This window comes from Eretmochelys imbricata, chromosome 10 (genome assembly GCF_965152235.1).
Source record: "Eretmochelys imbricata isolate rEreImb1 chromosome 10, rEreImb1.hap1, whole genome shotgun sequence".
Lineage (NCBI taxonomy): Eukaryota > Metazoa > Chordata > Testudines > Cheloniidae > Eretmochelys > Eretmochelys imbricata.
In genome coordinates, this window is record NC_135581.1 from 58,002,696 (window position 1) to 58,022,726 (window position 20,031).

Genomic DNA, 20,031 nt, shown 5'->3' on the forward strand with positions numbered 1-20,031 from the left:
CTCTAAGGTGCCACAAGTCCTCCTTTTCTTTTTGCAGATACAGACTAACACAGCTGCTACTCTGAATCCAATAATGAATGTTACTACTTCCAGCTAGCTCTCATTGTGTTCACCTGTACAAGCACTTAATACTTCTGTTTCTTTCAAGGTTTCTTATTTTTTAATTAAAACGTTTGTGCCCCAGCCTTTGAGCGTAATGATCTGATTTTAAGTCTTCCAACCTATCCATTTGTCTTAATTTGATCTTATATATCTTACAACTGTCTTAAGAAAGGTCATTCTTTGCCATACCATACCAATTTGTTTTCTTTGCTTTAAGGCTCAATTTCTTCCTGCTTTATCAGGACAGTCCCATTTTATGGGATATGCTCTAACACTTCTCCCTCTAAAAGAGAAGGAGTACTTGTGGCACCTTAGAGACAAATTTATTTGAGCATAAGCTTTCGTGAGATACAGCTCAATGAAGTGAGCTGTAGCTTACGAAAGCTTATGCTCAAATAAATTGGTTAGTCTCTAAGGTGCCACAAGTACTCCTTTTCTTTTTGCAAATACAGACTAACACGGCTGCTACTCTGAAACTTCTCCCTCTGTTATCCCACGTAATGTCATTATGTGTTCAGATGTAGCCAGTCATGCACATTTCTGACTCAGCTTTGCGTAAATGTTCCCCAGTGTTTCAAAGTAAATCCTTTAGTTCTTCAGTCAGTTATGTATCCGGGGGGTAGCCGCATTCGTCTGTATCGACAAAAACAACAAGGAGTCCGGTGGCACCTTAAAGGCTAACAGATTTATTTGGGCATAAGCTTTCGTGGGTAAAAAACCCACTTCTTCAGATGCCTGGAATGAAAATTACAGATGCAGGCATACGAAAGCTTATGCCCAAATAAATTTGTTAGTCTTTAAGGTGCCACCGGACTCCTCCTTGTTTCAGTCACTTATGTTTATAGTCAGTCCCAGTCAGACTAGGACAGTAATATAATGGGAGGTCTGCCTTTGAGGCTGCTCCAAGTATGGACTTTTTACTTTCCTTAATATGGAGTTCCACAGCAAATCTTTGTTATAGTACATGCGTTATTTATGCAGGCAACAACTCAACAGGTTTGCATGGAAGTAATCACCATACAAAAATGGTGAGAAAGCAAGTTCTCATATGCTGAAAGTTTTCCCAGATTCAGTGGTACAATGCATTTGTGCTGTAAAGATTTAAAATTTTTGCCTACTTGAGGAAAAAACCTCAAGGTATCTCAGGGTAATAATAGGAGTACTTGTGGCACCTTCGAGACTATGCTCAAATAAATTTGTTAGTCTCTAAGATGCCACAAGTCCTCCTTTTCTTTTTGCGGATACAGACCAACACAGCTGCTACTCTGAAACCTGTCAGAGTAATAATAGTGGAAGGTAAAGTAAAACATCAAAGGTAAGCACCCAATACATGGTATCCTCACCACTACTTTTCACTGTTTCATGGTGTTTTGATAGTTGTTCAGTTTTCATCAGCATGAAGCACACGTACTCCCGCTTCAGAAGCTACTTTTCAATTCACTCACATTTTTTGTTGTAGAACAATCAACATGAAGGTGTTTGAAAATTCCCTTTCATATTCCAGACCCTTTTTTGTGGTTCAGTCACTTACGCTGCTATCATCATGGGAGAAAATTCAAATACCATGCAAGTATTATGGTCACTAACAACTGGATTTACACTTTGACAGCAAAATAAATCAAAGTGTTATCTTATGTACACAAGTAAACAAATCATAGTAATTTGCATGAATTCTCTTAGTTGTAGAGAAAATGACAAATGCTGTGGGTGTAGCATTTCAAACAATCCACTATTTTAATTAAGATACTGACTTCTGTATATAGCTGGAGCTTTATAAAATATTTAATCCTTTCATACTGAGGTTGTGATGTTCCCACAGACACATCCATTGTTAGGATGCAAGTAAACAGCTTATGCCAAAGAATTATTGTTCAAATGAAGAGCTTAAACACTAGAAGGCAAAATTGAAAACAACTTTTATGAAAAAACAGACTGCAGATGATCAGTCTAACATTTTATTTATTGCATACAAAAGGATTTGTTCTGACAATGGAATTTTATATGAAAAGTAATTTGATGCATACTGTTGAGACTTATCTTGAAAGTCAAAGATGCTGCAGAAAACTTAAGGCAATGCATCTAAGCAAGTAAAGCACAGTAAGTGGTGGAAATTTTCAAAAACCCATTAATTTTCCTTTCCCTAAATTATATCAGGTCACAACTTTCTGGAATAGGAGTAGGCTGCAGGTTTATTATGCCCCTGCATTAGCACATAACAGGAACTGAGATTCCTGGCACATAACTGTTAAACATCACTTTATAATATGTTATGTATACATTTAAAAGCAAGACAGTATCAGTAGCAGTTATAAAATAGGTCAACTCATGGGCCACTAAAATACCTCTAAGTACCAGACACCGAAATCTGGTGCATTTTTAAAAAAAAGTCTGTGCTTCTTTGTCCCTGGAAGGTATGCCAAAGTGGACTCATTGTGCACCCTGGGTCTCAATTATTTCCATGTCTCTAAGTACCTATGATGTAACTTTAAAAGTGAGTGTCCTCCCACCTTCAACTATCAGTTGGGGTGCACCCCTGGAAAGCTACCTCCCCTCCTTTTTTCTTCATATGCACTGAAGAGTTGAAAAGGGTTCCTTTTTTGTCTTTCCAGTTAATTTTATCCACTACAGCTTCAATTTCATACCCAGCCACAGGTCCTTATAGCTACATACGCTAAGAAGCTTCAGTTTAAAACCATGACAGTTTGGAGCAGCCAAATCACATTAGCTTTCTCCCTCATCCCCCTCACCCCACGCCACCAAATTAAACACAAAAGTGATTCAAGTCTTCAAATTAAGTTTACTTTTAACAATGCAAGTAAGCTTTAAAATGTCCATTAATCACAACTGTTAGGACAAAACTTCTCCCTGCTTAATGCCTTAGTGCCAGAGGTATTAAGTCTATTGCCAGCAATGGACACTGCATTGGAAAATGCTACTCCTGACATGAAACGATTAAAAAAAAAAGGGGGGGGGGGGAGCTGCTTTTAACCAGACAAACAGGCATCAAATTAGATAAGGTTACACTTATAAATGGATCACAATTTGTTAGGTGTAAACAAAACATTTTGATTTGTGTTTTACTGTAAACTGTTTTACACTTAACTGATTATGAAAGACACAAGGGAAACGGAAGGTATTTATTATTCAATCCACTTACAAAGCAGGTGGCTTAATGCAAGCTTATTGACATGTTCATATATGATCCCACAGGAACATCTCTTCCAGGTTGTGACAGTAATACTGTCTTGATGTTCTTGAGCCTCTCTTCAACACATTTTAAATAAACTATACTATATTGTGTGTCAAAGTATTTTGATAAGGAACTTGTCCCGAAGTGGATTAAAACTTCCTCCAAAGGAGAAATGTTAGTACATTAATTTAATTCTATATACTATATTATGCAGCAAATCTTAACTATAGAAAATATTTTCAATCAGTGATGGACTGTTGGTAATTTATAAAGAGGGAATCTATGATCAAAGCAAAACAAGGTAATCACATAATTTGTGTCAGTTTCTACAGAGATTTACAGATTTTTAAGTTACTAGTGACAAAACAAGTGACAGGTGGATTTAGCTGACTTTATTAACTTTAAAACTAATAAAAATCCCATGAGAGATCTGGGTTCTTTAAAAGTTCTAAGAATGCATGGATCCTGCCTTAAGAACTGCAATTCTAGGTTCTGATTAAATGGCTTTACAAAACCAATGTGTGCAGGTAATTTGACATACTTAGCAGAAGACTGAACAAAATTCTACATATTTGTTTCCCTAAAAATGCATTCAATCTGCAAGTATCTACAATCCAGCTAATTGAAATCAATATTTAGTGTTCATTAGAGCTGTTTCACAGCAACAAATATTAAGTTAGGGATTCAAATTTCTAGACATTGTAAGAAAATGATAAATACAATCTGAACAGCAGTCTAAATGTTTAATATTGACATTCAAATATATCTGTATTGTGCTGAAAGTTTAAAAACATAAAATTTGATCAGACAAAACTCTGGTGAGGAGTATACCAGCTGTATCAGTCAGACCGAATATAGTTTGTATTCTGTTCCCAGTATTAAGGATGGTATTTGACTCAGAACTGACATTGTAAATATACAGCAGCCATTTTTTCCTAATTAAGGAATGTCTTAATATACAATATTATTCTTTTCTAGATGATCTTTATACATTAAACTAAAATACATGATTGATTAAATTAAGAAATCCGAGGTTAGTAATGAGTGAAATCATATTCTCAAAGCTTGATACTATGTTTGGGAGGGAAGGGAACAACACACAATTCTACTTACTAAAGCAGCTAATCTTGCCTGCAAGTTTGGGGTCACAAAGCCCATAATATGTGCAAACAAATGCAATACAAGGAACCATGCAAAAATACAGTAAAATGAATTAAAAGAAAAAAATGTAAAACCTAAAAAAGCTTTATAAATACACTGAAACTCAACTGTCTACATAAACTGTAGGTCTAGCATTAGTTGTACCATATAGCAGAGATAGCACTCTAGGATCAATGCTTCCAAATCTGCGCAGGTAAGTCATGCCATCTTTGGTAGACTGCAGTACCAGGAAGGATGGAAGGGAGTGAGAAGGAGGACAAGAGTTCTGGAAAATGGTGTCAACTTTCACTTGGCAGCTGAGCTTCAATGTCCACTCTGCAAATGGGGCACTTCTTGTTAGTAATCAACCATTGATCTACACACACTTGGTGGAAAAGGTGCATACATGGAAGGCGCCTGTCACCAGAAAAGAAAGAGTTAATTTTTAATATAGTATTTACAGTGTTATTAGTTTTTCTTGTTGCTGAAATCTCATTTTATATATAAAAATTGGCACCAGCCAAAAATGAAAGAACAAAGGGATATATCTCCACTAAATTGTCAGTAAGATTAAAAATGATAGAACATTTTAATGCAGAATACTATGGGACAGATTATGCTCTGTTACAGTGATGTAACTCCGCTGTATCTTCAGTAGAGTTACTCCAGACTTGCACTAGCAAAGAAGAATGGGGCTGTGTAGAATTAACCCATGGAATCCATTGTTCAAGACAGTGAGGGAGACAGCATAGTTAGATTTTTAAAAGGAAACTAATAGCACCTGCAATTACCATATCTACCTTTTACTAGTGCTATCAGTCTTGGCTTAAGACGTGCGCTTGACTGACAATTGACCTGCCATTTGCCTCTTCACCAGTTCTATGGTACTGGACAATCAGCTCAGTGCATTAAGAGGACTTTCACCATCCACTGAACCAACAGCACGGGCAATTGTTGGAGGTAGGATATAGGATCTGATGTGCCAATGGCCCCTAAAAGCTTTTCGTACTACTATAATTTGTTATTAAAAAAGTCAATATAGAAATTGAGAATTATTGCCAATAACTGACAGTAAGACAGATTTCCCTTGTTTAAATGTATTTCTAAACATATCAAGCGAGTGCTTTCATTACTCCTGGGGGGATCCCGCGTGACTGTGCAACAGCAGAAAATGCGCCTCCCCCAATCCCCTCCGAATTCCTGTGCTTCCCTGCAGAAAATGGCAGAGAAGCCGCGTGGGGGGACGACCATAGGTACAGTTTTTTTTTTTTTTTTTTTTAATCGGGATTGCCCCTCTCCAAACAGAGGTGAGGCATGGGGAGGGGGCACACGGGGTTACCTGCCCTATCATTTCTGCAAGCACAGAACTTCCCAGTTAAAGGCAGCTTCATCTGGCTCCACTGATTGAATGCCACCTCCTGGGTCCTAGTGCCAGTCGTGTTCCCATTCCGTGTGCTGGGAGACTTCCTGTTTTCTGTGCAACAGTGAGTGCTGATATAAGGGAAGGGGGGGGAAGAGACAGGGAAGGGGGGAAGAAGCAGGTGGAATAGGGCACAGGGAGGGGAATGTGGGAATGAGGATGGAGAAGAAAAGGGAATAGGGGAATCGGGGGGGTGGGGGGAGGAGTGGAAGGATAGCATGCAACATCCCCTTAGCAGTAGCTGGGGCTCCCCCGTTAAGCAGGCCCATCAAACCCTCACTTTGACAAGCCCTATGCCCCTATACCTGGACCCCTCTGATGAGCCCCCAGACCCATATCCCCACCCCAGCGATCCCCAACCAGCTGCAACTGGACCCCCACCCCATCAAGCCCTACTCACCCAGCACCAGGACCCCCCCGACACAAAGCCCCATCTCCCCACATCCAGACCCCTCTACTGAGCCCCAACCACCTTCACCTGGATCCCCAGCAGAGTCCCATTGCCGCTGCACCCCAAGCCCCCCAATAAGCCCCTTTGTATCCAGATTTTTTGTAAAGCCACCCACACCCAGATTGCCCAACACAGAAACCTCTCACCCCACACTTGGATCCTGCTGGGCTGAGCCTGCCCACCCACATCTGGTGCAGAGGGGCAGGCCCAGCCCTTGCACTGTATCAGGGTCGGGTGCAGCCTCACTGCTGTCCCTGTAACAGGGAGATAAGGGCTTTAGGGTGATCTCCCACCTCAATGCAGCCAGTGGCCTTTGCTCCCCGCTGCTACGCTGGAACCACATTTACTGACTAATAAAATGTGCAGAACTTTAAAATATTGTACACATAATTTTTAATTTTTTGGCGCAGAATCCCCTCAGGAGTATTTTATGCTGCAAAATTTAAAAGTAAACTTTTTGTTTCCTGGGTGCTATATCCAAAGGTGTTCCGGCACTAGATTTTGATTATTAGGTACTAGTAGTGTTTATTTACCTGACATCTTCACCTTCCTCTAATATAGACAAACAGATGGTACACTTTTCCTCTGTGTCTTCCTCTGTTCCTTCCTCCCCATCTTGTTTGCAGTGCAGTTTCCTCTGTGAGAACCAATCAGTTGTTACCTTATTAGTAGAGATGACATTATTGACAAACTGAGTAGAATCTCTTTTTATGCATATTCAACATTTCATTTCTAGGAAAACATCTGATTGACAAATTATATGTTACATTTTAAAAAGTAAATCTTCAACTTGCTTGCTTCTAAAGACTAGATATCAAACGTTTAAACAGTTAAAAATTAGTATAGATATAAGAGCATAAAGAATTAATAAAGACTGAAATGTTAGTTTAAAAGATATTTGGGACTATGAAGTTAAGATGTTTTTTGTCTCTAAGCATATGAATATCTTCATTTCATGCATGAACAAACATTTCAAACAAAACTCATACCGATGGTTGAATTATTCTCATGTAAAGTCTGGTACCTTAAACCTTTACCTATTAAAGACCACCACCCATATTACTGACAGGGTCTTGTATATAATGTAGTCTCCAATGGCCTAAATTGCCTCATACTTGTGGATTATTTTTAAGTTTCCACATAACTACTCCAGAATCAAAGCTTTCCTTTTTAAAAGAAGTCTATTCCTTAGAGTTATGGAAGCCTTCAAAGTGAGAACAGAGTAATGGAAAAAAGTGGTTACTCACCTCTTGTAACTGTTGTTCTTCGAGATGTGCTGCTCATGCCCATTCCATTCCAGGGTGTACGTGTGCCATGTGCACGGTTGCTGGATATTTTCCTTTTGTGGTACCCGTAGGGCCAGCTCTGGCGATCCCAGAAGGCCCGTGCACCGATATATAGGGCGCCGCCAGCCCTGCGCCCTCTCAGTTCCTTCTTGCCGTCAACTCTGACAGCGGGCATGGAGGGCAGGTCATGGAATGGACATGAGCAACACATTTCAAAGAACAACAGCTATGAAAGGTGAGTAACCTTTTCTTCTTCTTTGAGTGATTGCTCATGTTGATTCCATTCTGGGTGACTCAAGCATAAAAACCTGAAGGTGGGTGAGGAGTTCAAGGTCAGGGAAGGGTCCCAGACAGGGCTAAGTGCTGCTGCTATCTGTCTTTGTGGGGAGGGAGAGTGGCCTGACATAGGTAGTAACTTGCGCCTCCCTTGGGCACTGGGGAGCACCCTCTCTCAACCTGGTGCCGGCAGGGCATTGTGCATTGATCTGCTCGGCTCGGAGGCCAACCTGAGTGCTGCTTCCATAAGTAGGGCTTTGAGCCTGATGTCCCTGTCCTCCTACGTCCTTGGTTTAAACCCACAACAAATCTTGTGCCATTCTTTAACATGCACTTCCCCAAGGCACCTCAAGCAGCTGGAGTGGGGATCACTTACTGGCATAGGTTTGCCACAGTTCGGGCATGCCCCGACCCCGGAGCAACGTCCCTAAAGGGGACTATCCAACTACTAAAAAACTAAGCATAACTAAGTAACTACTGAATATAATTTTTTACAAGAATACAGTTCGATTAAACACTAGACAAGCGTTTTCACAAAGGAAAGGAAGGCTGTTCTGACAACTGTCACAGGCGGTAAGAAGGAACCGAGAGGGTGCAGGGTCGGCGCTGCCCTATATACCAGTGCATGAGCGCGGGCCTCCAGGGGTCACCAGAGTCAGCCTAACGGGTACCACTTAGAGAAAATTTCTGGCAACCACGTACACGGCACACACACACACCCCAGAATGGAAATGACATGAGCAAGCACTCAAAGAAGAACAATGATGTCTGCCCAAGTCTGTAAACAATTTGTTACAACTCTTAAGATGAAATACATCTATTATTCTCCACAGTGTGAGCAATGAAGACCAATGACAATTTAAAATGTCACCATTAATTATTTCATTGCTTGATATCATTGCTGAAATGATCAGCTATGTGATTACTCACTGTTGTTGGAGGTAGTGATAAATACTCTGAAATGGCACAGTGGGGCAGTTAGATGCTATCAAGGGTCAGTGGGATGGGGACCAAAATTGCCACTTCTCTGTCTTTGCCCAAGAGGAGGCATTAAAGAGAAGATGCAGCCCCTCTATAGTAACAAAAGATCTCAACCGACTTGTAACTACCCGTCCTACCTACCTGTCCCCCTTTGCCTCAAACACCTTCCTGAATACAAAAAGTCTAAAATATCCACTACCCAGCTGCCTAAACCTTTCCCCCGCTACAACCGAGTTACTTTGTCAGTACAGAACTTTGCAGTATACTTTAAAATTTAGAAGCAGAGTAAAATTAATTGAAGATAAAAATAAAAGGAATGCTGTAGTGATGAAACTGGACAGGAGATGCAGAGGGAGGAGAGAACTGGGAGAGAGGATGCTGCATAGGTCAGGGGCTCCTGCCGAATACTTCAGGTCTAATTGATCTAAATAGAATACTGGAAGATTTAAAAAGAGTATGAATTTGACTACAAATCCATCTACTTTTCTTTCAGAATTTTAGCTCATATAGCCAAGGGCTGCAATTGGACTAAAAGGCATTTCTTTTTGCGGATACAGACTAACACGGCTGCTACTCTGAAACCTGTCATTATGCAAGGCACTGAATTTAGCCGTATGGAGTGGAAATCTGTCAACTTCACGAATAAACTTGTACAGATACAGACAGACATCATCTTCCATTCCAAATGCAAACAGATGGACATCATACCAAAAGGACTGAACGTAAAATATCCATTACAATCTACATACCACACAGACTATGTTGACAGATTGTGCCACACGCTCTCAAAGAAACTGCGGAACCACCTGATCAACATCCTCTACAGCAAACAGGGAAAGATTAAGAATGAGCTCTCAAAACTGGATACTCTCATAAAAAACCAACCTTCCACACGAACTTCCTCATGACTGGACTTTACAAAAACTAGACAAGCCATTTACAACACACACTTTGCTTCTCTACAAAAGAAAAAGGATGCTAAACTATCTAAACTACTACATGCCACAAGGGGCCACCCAGCAATATTGTTAATCTGTCCAACTACACTCTTAGCCCAGAAGAATCTGTCCTATCTCGGGGCCTCTCCTTTTACCCCTCCACCCCCATGAACATGATACAGTTCTGTGGTGACCTGGAATCCTATTTTTGATGTCTCCGACTCAAGGAATATTTCCAACACACCTCTGAACAACATACTAACCCACAGAGACCTTCCTACCAACACTACAAAAAGAAGGATTCTGGGTGGACTCCTCCTGAAGGTCAAAACAACAGACTGGACTTCTACATAGAGTGCTTCCGCCGACGTGCACGGGCTGAAATTGTGGAAAAGCAGCATCACTTGCTCCATAACCTCAGCCGTGCAGAACACAATGCCATCCACAGCCTCAGAAACAACTTCAACATCATAACCAAAAAAGCTGACAAAGAAGGTGCTGTTGTCATCATGAATAGGTCGGAATATGAACAAGAGGCTGCTAGGCAGCTCTCCAACACCACTTTCTATAAGCCATTACCCTCTGATCCTACTGAGGGTTACCAAAAGAAAAACTACAGCATTTGCTCGAGAAACTCCCTGAAAAAGCACAAGAACAAATCCGCACAGACACACCCCTGGAACCCCAACCAGGGGTATTCTATCTACTACCCAAGATCCATAAACCTGGGAATCCTGGATGTCCCATCATCTCAGGCATTGGCACCCTGACAGCAGGACTGTCTGGCTACGTAGATTCCCTCCTCAGGCCCTGTGCTACCAGCACTCCCAGCTATCTTCGAGACACCACAGACTTCCTGAGGAAACTACAATCCATCAGTGATCTTCCTGAAAACACCATCCTGGCGACTATGGATATAGAAAGCCCTCTACACCAACATTCCACACAAAGATGGACTACAAGCCGTCAGAAACAGTATCCCCGATAATGTCACGGCAAACCTGGTGGCTGAACTTTGTGACTTTGTCCTCACCCATAACTATTTCACATTTGGGGACAATGTAGATCTTCAAATTAGCGGCACTGCTATGGGTACCCACATGGCCCCACAGTATGCCAACATTTTCATGGCTGACATAGAACAACGGTTCCTCAGCTCTTGTCCCCTAATGCCCCTACTCTACTTGCGCTACGTTGATGACATCATCATCTGGACCCATGGAAAAGAAGCCCTTGAGGAATTCCACCATGATTTCAACAATTTCCATCCCACCATCAACCTCAGCCTGGACCAGTCCACATAAGAGATCCACTTCCTGGACACTACGGTGCTAATAAGCTATGGTCACATAAACACCACCCTATACCGGAAACCTACAGACCACTATGCCTACCGACATGCCTCCAGCTTTCATCCAGACCACACCACATGAACCATTGTCCACAGCCAAGCCCTATGATACAACCACATTTGCTCCAACCCCTCAGACAGAGACAAACACCTACAAGATCTCTATCAAGCGTTCTTACAACTACAGTACCCACCTGCTGAAATGAAGAAATAGATTGACAGAGCCAGAAGAGTACCCAGAAGTCACCTACTACAGGACAGGCCCAACAAAGAAAATAACAGAATGCCACTAGCCATCACCTTCAGCCCTCAACTAAAACCTCTCCAACGCATCATCAAGGATCTACAGCCTATCCTGAAGGATGACCCACGATCTGTGAGAGTGTTGGGAGAGAGGCCAGTCCTTGCTTACACAGACAGCCCCCCCCAACCTGAAGCAAATACTCACCAGCAACCCCACACCACACAACAGAACCACTAACCCACAAACCTATCCTTGCAACAAAGCTTGTTGCCAACTGTGTCCACATATCTATTCAGGGGACACCATCACAGGACCTAATCACATCAGTCACCCTATCAGAGGCTCGTTCACCTGCACATCTACCAATGTGATATATGCCATCATGTGCCAGCAATGCCCCTCTGCCATGTACGTTGGCCAAACTGGACAGTCTCTACGTAAAAGAATCAATGGACACAAATCAGACGTCAAGAAGTATAACATTCAAAAACCAGTCGGAGAACACTTCAATCTCTTTGGTCACTCGACTACAGACCTAAAAGTGGCAATTCTTCAACAAAAAGTCTTCAAAAACAGACTCCAAGGAGAGAGTGCTGAATTGGAATTAGTTTGCCAACTGGATAAAATTAACTTAGGCTTGAATGAAGACTGGGAGTGGATGAGTCATTACACAAAGTAATACTATTTCCCCATGTTTATTCCTCTCCCCTGCCCGCTGTTCCTCAGATGTTCTTGTCAACTGCTGGAAATGGCCCACCTTGATTATCGCTACAAAAGGTTCCTCCCCCCCACCCTTGCTGGTAATAGCTCACCTTGAGTGATCACTCTCGTTACAGTGTGTATAATAACACCCATTGTTTCATGTTCTCTGGGTATACAAATCTCCCCACTATATTTTCCACTGAATGCATCCGATGAATTGAGCTGTAGCTCACGAAAGCTTATGCTCAAATAAATTTGTTAGTATCTAAGGTTCCACAAGTCCTCCTTTTCTCTAAAACTATGGGCTTTCATCCTTTACATTTGTGTTATAGTGTTCCACATAGCACAGCAGGGCACTGTTTCTTAATTTCCTACATATCTACAATAATATATGGGTCATTCCTTGCTCTAAATGCAAACAAATAACTTTTGCCCAGATGTATGGACATGTTTATAAGTTGCCTTTTCATTAACTGGACTAACTTTTTTCTTTAAAAAAAAAAAAAATAAAAAAAAAAATGAAGCTTCGCCCATATCTTTAGTTTTTTGTTTTTTTTTTGTATTCTGAGGAATTTGGAATTAATCTTAAAACAAGAAAGAAAAATTAAATTCAGTTAAATTGTACTTGCTCCTCATTCAGACATTAACCAAAAACTGGGATGGAGAAAAGTCCATAACGAAGGTAAAAAGTCTGGGTGTCATTCTCAAAATAGCAGTAACTTTGAGATAAAATTTTCTTACAAAACTTTAGGTTAGGAGCATATAGAAGACAAGTGCCCTTTAGTAACACTGCAAGTGGTAATATTTAGTATATCTGCAAAAGTAAACATACAAATGTAGAGAAATCCTCACCTTTTTGTATTTGTGTGGATACGTGCACCTTTCAATAGTTCCCTGGGAGGCTCCACGATTAACATTGCCTAGTCGCTCTTCCAAGTGAATCAACTCCTGAAGTCAAGGGATAACCATGGTAAGAACTATGACATATCAGTAGCTAAACAGTTGTTAGTTTTATTCTATCCACAGAATGATATACCAGTCAACACCATTAGTTCTCCCACTTATTCACTCTCAGACAATTTACCTGAGAGTGGGAGGATTATAATTAAATCTACGATGTGCAGGAAAAGTTGGGGCTTTCTGAATAAAGATACACAGCACTTTTTGTCGCTTTAAGAGATAGGAAAATATTGTTTTATGCCTAAAAACTGGCAACTGTTTTTATAATCTAGAAATGACTGGTTGGTATGTTCATAAATACTCGTGTGTCTAGTGAGGAAAATATAATTAAAATGCTATTCAAATATATTTGCTTTCTAACAGTCATTAAGGCTTGAAAGAGACAACAGATATACAGTGACTGATTTCTTATTCTCCAGCAATACAAATTTATTAGAACCATGAGCTCTCACTGAAGGTTTTTTTTTTTTTCCTCCCCAGTGGACTAGTTCATTAACTCTCTGCATCTGATACCATATTTACAGCTTCAGTTCCTGTACTACATGATAAATTGAGGACAGCACTGTCAAAGTTGCCAAGTTTCATTCTGATGAGGTGGATCTCAGTTGTTTAGAGGCACCAGTACCTTTCACCACTGTCTTGGAATGTATGACATCCTATTTATCGTAACAGCTAGATGTAGTGTCAGTTAATAGCCACCTAATGCCACCTTGTCCAAGAAAAAGGCACCTTTTATTGACTAACTTTTTTCAGTTACAATTCACTCACTTTTAGTATCCATTCTGCTCCTAGTCTGTGATAACAGCCAAAAGTCATTCTAAAAATTAAGGGCATTTTCTATACATTTATTTATTTTACATCCATATGCAGGGCTAATCCTGCAGCGTACCCTCCCCTCATTCCCTCAACACATTTTGGCATATATCTATGTTTATTCTATTACAAACCTCAAAATTGCCCCTGAAAGGGCCTCTGAATGATGTTCCATCCAATCCCGATGAAATGTAACGGATGTGAGGGTAGCCCGCCATGTCTGGAACCTATTCAAATAGCAGACGTAAGTTAAACCTATTCAGAACAGTTTCAGTATTCTACTGTTCATGTTGCAAAATATAAGATCCTTTTGCTTTTATTGAAGTCACTCAGTCTCATCATTTATACTGCCCAACTTGAACTAGCACATACAAATCCAACTAATAAGTACTGGAAAACCACAATGAGCTTCCTTATTTTAGTGCTCTCTAATATAACCAGAAGCAAGAACCCTTATGGGAGACTAGATGCTTTTCTATTATGGTTCTCTCCACCTTCTGCATAATGTATCAAATACTTTAAACCTTGCCAATTCTCTCACAATCTCAACCTGATCTGTATAATAAACACTCAAATATTTTCGGACTTTGGTAAACCCAACACCTAAAACTGATGTATTAAATCACTATCAAACCTGCTGTAGCATCTCAACCATTAAACTTTAGATATTACATAAAAATCAAGATAAACACTCACTCCATAACAATGGTCAATATTCTTATCTTATCCAAGCAACCTAATACATTTTTGAATACAGTTCTTAAAATTTACAAAGGCAAATCCAAGATATAACACCCAAAGTTTAGGTAAGCCTTTAAAATGCAACCCAAATAACCTAAATTGTAAGCTCCTTGGAACAGGGATTATATGAATGTTTATACAGTGCCTAGCACACTGGGAGCCAATCCCAACTAGTCTCCTTAAGTACTACTGTACTATGTATGAATAACAGTCCTGACCTTATTTTGAAAGCACATCCTTAACACTTTTTATAAAAACTGTTCTTGTCATGGCTTATCAAGAGGATAAAAATTGTTCATCTCACCTTAAAAGTGAGCAGCCAAGCTAAAATGAAAACTGAGTCAAGCCCCCAGAATGAGCAATATCTGCCTAAAGATCTTGAGGAGCAGTAAGCACAGAAGTTATGTTTAACTTTATGGAGGGGAAAGCAGTATTTCCAAGAGTCAGCTAGCACCTTCCTGACTGCTGTAAGTAGTGGCTGGTAAGTCTTCAGCAAATCAGTAATGCAAGATGATACCATGGAGAATTTAAACTTTCACTTTTATGCTGAATACTTCCATGACCTTTTTGTTTTTATTAGCGGGAAGTACATTCAAGCAAGGTTTAACAAAGATTTCATTCGATCACTTCTGTTCAAACTTATAAAATATGTAATGTGACTAAGTGGAACTAATCAACGTCACCTTTAAGATAGTTATGGCATGGACAATATGCCATGACACATCGCTAAACTGCCTCTTTCTAGCCACAATGATTCAAAAATATTTTGTTGTATGGACTGCATAAAAAAAAGCTTTATGGATACGTAGGGTCCTACCAAATTCACAGCCATGAAAAACGTGTCACGGACCATGAAATCTGGTCCCCCCCCGTGAAAACTGCTCTTTTGTGCACTTTTACTGTGTACTATACCAATTTCAGAGGGGAGATCAGATTTTCTCAAATTGGGGGTCTTGACCCAAAAGGGAATTGCAGGGGAGTTGCAAGGTTATTTTAGAAGGAATCGTGGTATTGCCACCCTTACTTCTGAGCTGCTTTCAGAGCTGCGTGGCTGGAGAGCAGCAGCTGTTGCCTGGGCACCCAGCTTTCAAGGCAGCATCCACCAAGAGCAGCGCAGAACTAAGGCTGGCAATACCATACCATGCCACCCTTACTTCTGTACTGCTGCCTTCAGAGCTGGGCAGCCGGAAAGTGGCAGCTGCTGACTGAGGGCCCTGCTTTGCAGGCAGCAGCAGAGAAGTAAGGGTGGCAATACCATACCATGCCATCCTTACTTCTGTGCTGCTGCTGGTGGTGGCAGCTCTGCTTTCAGAGCTGGGCTCCTGGCTGCCCAGCTCTGAAGGCAACACAAAAGTAAGGGTAGCAGTACTGCAACCTACCCTGCAGTAACACCCTCCTCCCCTTCAACCATCCCACAACTTCTTTTTGGATCAGGACCCCCATAATTACAACACAGCGATCGGATTTAAATAGCTGAAATCAGGAAATTTACTATTTTTTAAATCCTATGTCCGTGAAATTGACCAAAATGGACCATGAATTTGGTAGGGATCTATGGATAGGTAACTTTAAATGCTTTGGCAACAGCAACAAGGATTTTATTTGTACCAGTTCACTTTGAGAATATATTTTTTGTTCAAATATTTAAGTGTGCTTATCAAGTAATGAGATAGGAGTTGTTGCCAATGTAAAAAAAAACCACACACTCACACTCATACATGGTATACTGGAATATTTACTATAAATTGACAGGCCACCCAGTGCCAGGCTTCCAGGGGAGCATAGCATAGAAGGAGAGTTCTCTGTAAATATGCAACTGAACAGGAACCTCAGACTAGCAAATATTTCAAGACTAATATAAGGTAAAAAGTGCATGCCCACATCCTCAATTCTTATTAACAAGGAGACTCAAAAGCCTAGAAGGTATGATTCCAGAGTGGATCCGTCTACGGGTATGTCTACACTACGAAATTAGGTTGATTTTATAGAAGTCGATTTTTAGAAACTGATTTTATATAGTCGATTGTGTATGTCCACACTAAGCGCATTAAGTTGACGGAGTGCGTCCTCACTACCGGGGCTAGCATTGACTTACAGACAGGTGCACTGTAAGTAGCTATCCCACAGTTCCCGCAGTCTCCGCTGCCCATTGGAATACTGAGTTAAGCTCCCAATGCCTGATGGGGCAAAAACATTGTTGCGGGTGGTTTTGGGTACATGTCGGCAGGCCTCCCTCCCTTCGTGAAAACAATGGCAGACAATCGTTTCACGCCCTTTTTCCTGGGTTACCTGTGCAGACGCCATACCACGGCAAGAATGGAGCTCGCTCAGCTCACTGTCATGGTACATCTTTGAGTGCTGCTGGCAGACTCAGAGTGCTGCATTGCTACTAACAGCTGTCATACGTCTCCTGGCAGACCTCAGTGAGGTCGACCAGGGGCGCCTGGACAGACATGGCTATCTTCCTCTTAGAGCACTGAATGGGAGCCAGAGACTCTAGATCATTCTTTTCTTTAAGTTTTGACTCATGGAGATTCAGTCCTGCCTGGAATATCATGCGGGCTGGAGGCTTCTGCCTCAGGCTGCTCTCCCAGCCGCTAGCACCGTGCGGTCGCACCTACCCCAGCCTACCCCTTGCTCCCATGGCTCACGAAGCCTGGACGGTAGTAAGGAGCAATTCAACTACAGGCTGAGCAAGAGCAGAATGGTGGTTGAATGTGCCTTTGGACGTTTAAAAGCTTGCTGGCGCTGTTTGGTGACTAGGTCAGACCTCAGTGCAACCAACATTCCCATTGTTATTGCTGCTTGCTGTATGCTCCATAATGTCTGTGAGAGTAAGGAGGAGACGTTTATGGAGGGGTGGGAGGTTGAGGCAAATCGCCTGGCGTCCGATTTTGAGCAGCCAGACACCAGGGCGATTAGAAGAGCACAGCAAGGCACTGCGCATCAGAGAGGCTTTGAAAACCAGTTTCATGACTGGCCAGGCTTTGGTGTGACAGCTGTGTGGGCTTCTCCTTGATGCAAACCCGCTGCCTTTGTTGATTTTAATTCCCTGTAAGCCACTCTCCCCCCTTCGAAATAAAGTAACTATTGTTTTGAAACCCATGCATTCTCTCTTTATTAATTAAAAAAAAAAAAAAAAAGATAACGGACAAGGTAGCCCAGGTGGGGTGGGGGAAGAGGGAAGGACAAGGCCACATTACTTATTGTAGCCACACTAAAAATCAAACTGTTTGAATGACAACCTTCTGTTGCTTGGACCATCCTCTGGAGTGGAGTGGCTGGGTGCCCGGAGCCTTTCCGCCCCGCGTTCTTGGGCGTCTGAGTGAGGCGGCTATGGAACATGGGGAGGAGGGCAGGCAGTAAAACAATGGATGCAGCGGGGATCTGTGCTCTTGTTGGCTTTCCTGCAGCTCCAACAGACACTTCATCATGTCCGTTTGCTCTCCCTTTAGCCTCAGCATCGCGTCCTGCCTCTGCTCTTCGCGCTCACTTAATTCTTCCCTGGCCTCTACCACTGAATGCCTCCATGCATTAAGCTGTGCCCTATCTGTGCGGGAGGACCACATGAGCTCGGAAAACATGTCATCACGAGTGCTTTTTTTCACCTTCTAATCTGCAATAACCTCAGGGATGGAGATGATAGGGGGAGTGTAGAAACATTCTATGCTCTAGGATTCTAGGGCAGGGGGACTGGATGGTCACCTGTGCTGCTGAAAGAAAAGGAGTACTTGTGGCACCTTAGAGACTAACACATTTATTTGAGCATAAGCTTTGTGAGCTACAGCTGCAGATGCATTCAGTGGAAAATAGAGTGGGAAGATTTATATACATAGAGAACATGAAACAATGGGTGTTACCATACACACTGTAACAAGAGTGATCACTTAAGGTGAGCTATTACCAGCAGGAGAGCGGGGGGGGGAGGGGGGGGGAGGGGAGAACCTTTTGTAGTGATAATCAAGGTGGGCCATTTCCAGCAGTTGACAAGAATGTCTGAGGAACAGTGGGGGTGGGGGGAGGGAATAACCATGGGGAAATAGTTTTACTTTCTGTAATGACCCATCCACTCCCAGTCTCTATTCAAGCCTAAGTTAATTGTATCCAGTTTGCAAACTAATTCCAATTCAGCACTCTCTCCTTGGAGTCTGTTTTTGAAGTTTTTTTGTTGAAGAATTGCAACTTTTAGGTCTGTAATCGAGTGACCAAAGAGACTGACGTGTTCTCCGATTGGTCTTTGAATGTTATACTTCTTGACGTCTGATTTGTGTCCATTTATTCTTTTACATAGAGACTGTCCAGTTTGACCAATGTACATGGCAGAGGAGCATTGCTGGCACATGATGGCATATATCATGTTGGTAGATGTGCAGGTGAACGAGCCTCTGATAGGGTGGCTAATGTGATTAGGTCCTGTGATGGTGTCCCCTGAATAGATATGTGGACACAGTTGGCAACAAGCTTTGTTGCAAGGATAGGTTTGTGGGTTAGTGGTTCTGTTGTGTGGTGTGGGGTTGCTGGTGAGTATTTGCTTCAGGTTGGGAGGCTCTCTGTACACAGGGACTGGCCTGTCTCCCAAGATCTGTGAGAGTGATGGGTCATCCTTCAGGATAGGTTGTAGATCCTTGATGATGCGTTGGAGAGGTTTTAGTTGAGGGCTGAAGGTGATGGCTAGTGGCATTCTGTTATTTTCTTTGTTGGGCCTGTCCTGTAGTAGGTGACTTCTGGGTACTCTTCTGGCTCTGTCAATCTATTTCTTCATTTCAGCAGGTGGGTACTGTAGTTGTAAGAACGCTTGACAGAGATCTTGTAGCTGTTTGTCTCTGTCTGAGGGGTTGGAGCAAATGTGGTTGTATCGTAGGGCTTGGCTGTAGACAATGGATCATGTGGTGTGGTCTGGATGAAAGCTGGAGGCATGCTGGTAGGCATAGTGGTCAGTAGGCTTCCGGTATAGGGTGGTGTTATGTGACCATAGCTTATTAGCACCGTAGTGTCCAGAAAGTGGATCTCTTGTGTGGACTGGTCCAGGCTGAGGTTGATGGTGGGATGGAAATTGTTGAAATCATGGTGGAATTCCTCAAGGGCTTCTTTTCCATGGGTCCAGATGATGAAGAGGTCATCAAAATAGCGCGAGTAGGGGCATTAGGGGACGAGAGCTGAGGGAGCGTTGTTCTTAGTCTGCCATGAAAATGTTGGCATACTGTGAGGCCATACGGGTACCCACAGCAGTGCCACTGATTTGAAGGTATACATTGTCCCCAAACGTGAAATACTTATGGGTGAGGACAAAGTCACAAAGTTCAGCCACCAGGTTTGCCGTGACATTATCTGGGATACTGTTTCTGACGGCTTGTAGTCCATCTTTGTGTGGAATGTTGGATTAGAGGGCTTCTACATCCATAGTCGCCAGGATGGTGTTTTCAGGAAGATCACTGA

The 20,031-nt window shown here is 42.0% G+C and overlaps 1 protein-coding gene across 4 annotated transcripts in view; it reads right to left on the minus strand.

The window, feature by feature from the left end:
- Positions 1-2,041: 2,041 nt before the first annotated feature.
- The window catches only part of RNF111 (ring finger protein 111), a 91,979-nt gene continuing 73,989 nt past the window's right edge, over positions 2,042-20,031 (minus strand). The window contains exons 11-14 of one of the 4 annotated variants that reach the window (XM_077827405.1): positions 13,989-14,081; positions 12,934-13,029; positions 6,837-6,940; positions 2,042-4,849 (exon numbers count right to left, since the gene is read on the minus strand). In XM_077827405.1, coding sequence (XP_077683531.1) covers positions 4,732-4,849; positions 6,837-6,940; positions 12,934-13,029; positions 13,989-14,081 — 411 coding nt within the window. In that variant the 3' untranslated portion in view covers positions 2,042-4,731. Of the gene's footprint in view, positions 4,850-6,352; positions 6,558-6,836; positions 6,965-12,933; positions 13,030-13,988; positions 14,082-20,031 lie in introns of those variants that run through there. The other 3 variants (XM_077827402.1, XM_077827406.1, XM_077827404.1) reach the window with 3 other exon arrangements.